A 6,000-nucleotide genomic window follows, 5' to 3' on the forward strand; every position below is an offset into this window, starting at 1 on the left:
CTTTATCAATTTTCGTGCTTGAAGATCATGATTCACCAAGTTTTCTTGAATTGATTTAGATCTCCGTAAATCTGTTTTTCTTGTTTGTGAAATGACAATTTAAATTCATCTTTGTCAGTGCAATGCACACCCCTTTTTTATGGGAAATTAATAGACAATGTCATACGATGTTTATGACAGCTGAACAATTTCATCAAACTAAAATTTAAGAAATGATGAAAAAGTAGCATAACAAACATATAGTTAGAAAGGTGAAATATATTTCATATGGAATCCGTAAACCAACAAATTAAAAAAACGTGGCCTAAGGAAAATATGAAGATTAAAACATTATAAGGTGAATATCTATTGAAAACTTTTAAAATCCAGATATTTAAGTGTTTGCATGAGCGATTGTTTAAAGGTCAAATATGATGTTGTACTATGTTTTGGTTTTGAAAGAAGTTGTGTCTCAATTTCTTAATTTTATGATATATTTGGTTTCAGGTCAAAATCTGACATCACCGTGACAGCCTACATGATGGAGTTATATAATGACAAACTGATAGATCTTTTTGCTAAACCTGGACATTCTAGTGATGTAAGTTCTTACCCACTATTTATTTTAGACTGACTATTTCTATATACTGAATCTTAGAATAACTTAAAAGTGGGCATGTTTAAAAATGTCAAATGTCTGCTTTTTTCAACATTTGTTTTTTGTTTAAAAATGTCCTAAGAGTGGTATTTTTGTTATTTTGCATTGCTTCAAATCTTAATTTTACTATTCAGTACTAGAATTATTTCTGATATAGTTTTAATCTGAATTTAGGACAAGATGGACATCAAAGTTGACAAGAAAGGATTGGTATGGGTTAAAGGAGCTGTCATCAAAGAGGCACATAATTCTAAGGAATTGTTTGCCTTGTTTCAAGAGGGAAGTGAACACAGACACACTGCATCTACTAGTAAGTCAGATAAGTCCAGTCTAAACAATATTTCACCAAGCTACGGTATTATGTATAATCACTGAGTCGCCTTTCATCAGTTGTTTTAGACATGCATTTAGTACAGATCATATCCCTTTCAGGGCCATCATTATTTTACAAAAAGATTCTACCTTTGTTGTACATATGAGAAATTCTAAGACATATGTATTTTCTTGTGTTTATTATAATAAGGTAAGTTCTTTCTCAATGGTTCAAAAAGCTTTTCCAATGTTATTGTCAGTATAATAAAAACAATTGTGGCAATTGGGTAAATATCCAAAATTTTTAACCCTAGAATTTTTTTACACTTCTGACTGCACCCTCAGTGAAATATCCTTCTCTTGTTGACAATTTTGGATATTCACTTTTTCAACAAGCCATAATTGTATAATGTATGTGGGATTCATCTGCATGAATAATTCATTTGCATGAAATAGACCAGAAAGTTACTTTAATTTTCAGAAATGAATGATGAAAGTTCTAGGTCCCATTTGATCATCAGTTTAGTGTTGGAAACTACTAACAAAATGACAGGACAGACAGCCAAAGGAAAGGTAAGCTTTTTTTTTTTTTTTAAATATTACATGTTTAAAATGAATTCGGGAAATGAATTTCTAGTTATGTTCACATATCTCTCCCTTATATTTTTTTTTTTACCATTTATCTGTATCTTTTATTTGTTTAACTTTCTGTGTTTTTAATTCTTCAATCTATTTGATTTGTTTTCAATGAAATGTGACATTATGATAATTTTATAATGAATCAACGAAAAATTATATTGGTAAAATATTTTAAATCATTTTATAGTTGAGTTTGGTAGATTTGGCTGGTAGTGAAAGAGTAGGAAAGACTGGAGCATCTGCAGACCAGCTGAAAGTAAGTTGTTTTACAATAACAGTGTAAGTCTTTTTGTGCAAACTGATTTTAAAAATATGCTAAAGTAAGTATGCTCATACCCTTATGGTTACCAGATTTGGTGAGAAGTTTTGTAATTAAATGATTTGTGATTTATTTTAAATGTGTAGATATAGACAAGAATTTCTAAAAACAAAATTGAAAGAGCCTGGATGGTTAAATCAAAAGCCACATGCTAAAAATTGAGACAACTGCAAGGTGTTTAATAATGAGTCAGACACAAACACACGTATACATATGTTCATTAGTTCTTGTGATGAATAGAATAATATAATTGTCTTATAAACAGATATTTTATTCATAATTGAAAATGGCAATATACACAATCATACATGCAATATTGCTCAAGGAATGATAAAAATAGTTGTTAATATTTACACGTGGGAATTAGATATGTTATCAGTATTAGTAATTCAAACACTGCAATTTTGTAATGTGGGTTTTGATTGGACAACAATGACAAATTTCAATCATGTTAATGTAATTTAATATTTCATTTGCCAGGAAGCCATGTCTATTAACAAATCTCTGTCAGCTCTTGGTGATGTGATATCTGCCTTGAGTAGTGAGCAGCAGTTCATCCCATACAGAAACAACAAACTCACCATGTTGATGCAGGATTCTCTTGGTGGCAACGCAAAAACTCTTATGTTTGTCAACATTTCACCGGCTGATTATAACCAGGACGAATCAGTTATTTCCTTGACGTAAGTTTAAAAGAAATTATTATGATAGATTTTAGAATCAAGGATATTTATAACATTTTCACAGCATTTATATTTTGTGAACCTTTCAATTCATCTTAAAGAAAAATGTTAAATTTACTTTAGTTCAATATTTTATTGCATATCAATATATAAATAAGGAGATGTATGATTGTCAATGAGACAGCTATCATATATTGCTATTAGATTATCTTGTATTATCATAATAGTCTGAAGTAGTAGACAACTTTGGGTTTTAGTGAACATCATTCATGCATTTAGGGGCATCATCACTTCTGTTCCAATGTTGAGCGATTGATTGGAATACTATGATGCTATATTGCCTAAATTATTCAGGTAAGTATTCTCATAATTGACATCAGCACTATTGTCATTAGGGAATTGTGATGATTTAGTACCTACAGAAAAAAAAAGTTACCTCAAGTTTATCCTGCACAATGATGATCAGTATGACACTTGAACAATAATAGTGCAGGGATACAGGATATTCCCTCTATTTGGACGTCATAAAGCCATGCATAATTGACAAGTTTTTTCCGGTGGAGGATAAACTCGAAAGTGGTCTATTGTCTTGTTATTGTTTTATATCATGTGACATTATTTTTCTTACAGGTATGCTTCCAGAGTTAAGCTTATTACAAACCAAGCATCCAAGAATTCTGATAATAAAGAAATTGCTAGACTCAAGTCTGTAAGTAGTATTTAGAATTATGATTTACACTTGTTTAGGATTTTGAATTGAAGCATAGATGGCAGACAATAAGATGTTTTTAGAGGTATTTAAAAATGAATAGTATTTGCTACTCATTTCAACAATGTTTAAAATCGAGAATGGAAATAGGGAATGTGTCAAAGAGACAACAACCTGATCAAAGAGCAGACAACACATCTTTGTTGTTTGTTATAAACGATCGGGAATATATGAATCCAAACATGATGAAAGAGAATTGAAAATGACATAGTTTGATTATAAGTAAAAGCTTTTACCAAGGTACTGAAGGAAATACACAATAAAAAAAAGAAAAACTTAATTATACTTTAAAATTCAAATTTTAATTAATATCGTATAATTTCAGATAATTGCCAAGTTGAAGGCTGGAGAAGCTGTTGATGATGAAGACGTACAGTAAAGAATTATGACAATGATATCAAATGTTTATGCCAAAAAATAACCTTCTTTACTCTGCTTGATTTACTAGTAATCAAACACATACGGTTATGATCTGGAATATTTTTTGAGTTGAAATTCTATCTTTTCTTCCATGGAATACATTGGAATGAAAACTACACATTTTAACATTAGTTCCTTGGGTTTGATTCTGTTATTTTGATAACTATAAAAAAAAAAGTGTTGACAGCAATTTTGACCGAAGGTTTGTATCAAGATACCCAGCATTCAAATCAGTTTTAAATGATTAAAAGTAATGCTATTTAATATAATTTTTAAGGATTAGTTATGTGCATGCACAATCTATTTGATCAAATTGAAGGACACAAATCAAATTCATTTTACATTTTTTTAACTCTTCTAACATATTGATTAACAATAGTAGAACATATTACAGTGGTTATTGTTAACCACAAGATTGGAAGTAGAAACTAATATAATTTTTATTAAACTTAGTTGTTAAGAATGACAATTTCATATTTTACATTTATACTTATTTTATAGTATTTATCATATTTTTAACATTCCATTACAATTCAAAAGATTGTTATTACTGTTAAGTAAATGATTATCCATATAAATTCACATTTGAAAGCAATCAAAGTATGCATTCAATAGAAATTTTTGGCATCAATTTTTTTAATAGTAGGAAACTGACAAGTTTGATATTTGAATTTTTACAATAATTAATGTTTATCTGTACTAACCATATAATGTATGTTATTTTTTGTCAAGGTTGTGATAACAAGCTATATATTTCTCGAAATATTCCTTCCAAATTTTATTTATATTTAATATTATATATATATGCAAGTCATATTGTTATCATGTGATGTATAATTGCCGTCCAATAGTTATTTTTACACTTCGAAGGCTGGTCCTTATTATCTGTATATTATTGAATTGTTACTTATGTATACATAAATATTGCATTTTATTCACTTTTTAGTTTTGTTCTGTAATACCTTTCCAATGATTTTCTTTTCAAATGTGATGATTTTTTTTTATGCTTTCTTTTCTGTGCAATAAGTTGTTACATATAAATGTGTGTTTTGTTGCTGTCTCATTGGATTTGTCTTGACAGGTTGATCAGTGGCGGATCCAGCCATTTTAAAAAAAAAGGGGGGTTCCCAACCCAGAGTTAAGGGGGGGTTCCAACTATATGCTCCCATTCAAATGCATTGATCGGCCAAAAAAAAAGGGGGGGGGGTTCCAACCCCTGGAACCCCCCCCCCCCTGGATCCGCCACTGATGATTGATTCACATATCAATTTTTTATTTATTTACAAATCAAGTTTTATGTATTTACATTTCAAATTTTATTTTATCATATATTTTACGTAAATTTCTTAATTGAAAGTCTTATATATATAATGGAATATAGCAAAGATATTTTTATTGTTCTGGCAATGAACTGATTCAGATATGGTATTGCATTATGGGAAGGTTTCTATTTTGGACATTTTGATTAGACCAAACATTTATGAAGATGCCTAGTAAGCAAATTAGAATTATGCAGGAGAGAATTTTATCACAAGATCAAAGTTATATATAAATGTCTGATGGGATGAGGTTGAAAAATGCAAGAACATTTCTCTGTATAATTTCATTCGAATATATTCACCATATAATTTTTGAAAATTTAATAGTTTTAATATCCTTTTTCATTGTATTTATGTAGAATTAATAAAGTGCAATGATAGTAATTGAGATGTTTCTTTTTCTTTGCTTTCTTCATTGAAACTATTGAGAGAAAAGGATAGCATGAATAGGTTGGGAAAGATCGAAATGCTTACATATATTTTCTTGATGAACTTCTTACCGATACTTATAATTTTAAAAGCAAACTATTTTGGCCTCAACAGAACAATGGTATATGTGTCTTATGTTATTATAACTTTCTTGTTTACTCTTACATCTCAGTTGATTCAATATTATCCTAATCATTAATGTCAGCAATAATTTTACTGCAAATTTCAAAATAGAGAAAATAAGAGCATGTAGTTTATTCATTTTGTATTAGAAGGCATGCTTCAAGAAAGTTGTCATCGCCAATTCATATTTGATAAATATAAGGAATAGGTCTAGTATATTTGTTGTATGGAAGGATTGTAAGATGTTCATGTCCAACTGCCAGGTCTGTTATTCTTATACCGTATGCAATAGGTCTACTATATTTGGTGTATGAAATGATTGTCAGGTGTACATGTCCAACTGGCAGGTG

The 6,000-nt window shown here is 29.4% G+C and overlaps 1 protein-coding gene across 3 annotated transcripts in view; it reads left to right on the plus strand.

Moving 5' to 3' along the window:
- The window catches only part of LOC134715134 (centromere-associated protein E-like), a 42,304-nt gene extending 36,822 nt beyond the window's left edge, over positions 1-5,482 (plus strand). For all 3 annotated transcript variants that reach the window (XM_063577075.1, XM_063577076.1, XM_063577078.1), the window contains 7 exons: positions 487-580; positions 812-947; positions 1,431-1,522; positions 1,776-1,844; positions 2,388-2,590; positions 3,221-3,299; positions 3,685-5,482. In XM_063577075.1, the coding sequence (XP_063433145.1) occupies positions 487-580; positions 812-947; positions 1,431-1,522; positions 1,776-1,844; positions 2,388-2,590; positions 3,221-3,299; positions 3,685-3,738 (727 nt within the window). In that variant the 3' untranslated portion in view covers positions 3,739-5,482. The remainder of the gene's footprint in view (positions 1-486; positions 581-811; positions 948-1,430; positions 1,523-1,775; positions 1,845-2,387; positions 2,591-3,220; positions 3,300-3,684) is intronic.
- The last annotated feature ends 518 nt before the right edge of the window (positions 5,483-6,000 follow it).

This window comes from Mytilus trossulus, chromosome 4 (assembly GCF_036588685.1).
Source record: "Mytilus trossulus isolate FHL-02 chromosome 4, PNRI_Mtr1.1.1.hap1, whole genome shotgun sequence".
In the NCBI taxonomy this organism is placed as follows: domain Eukaryota; kingdom Metazoa; phylum Mollusca; class Bivalvia; order Mytilida; family Mytilidae; genus Mytilus; species Mytilus trossulus.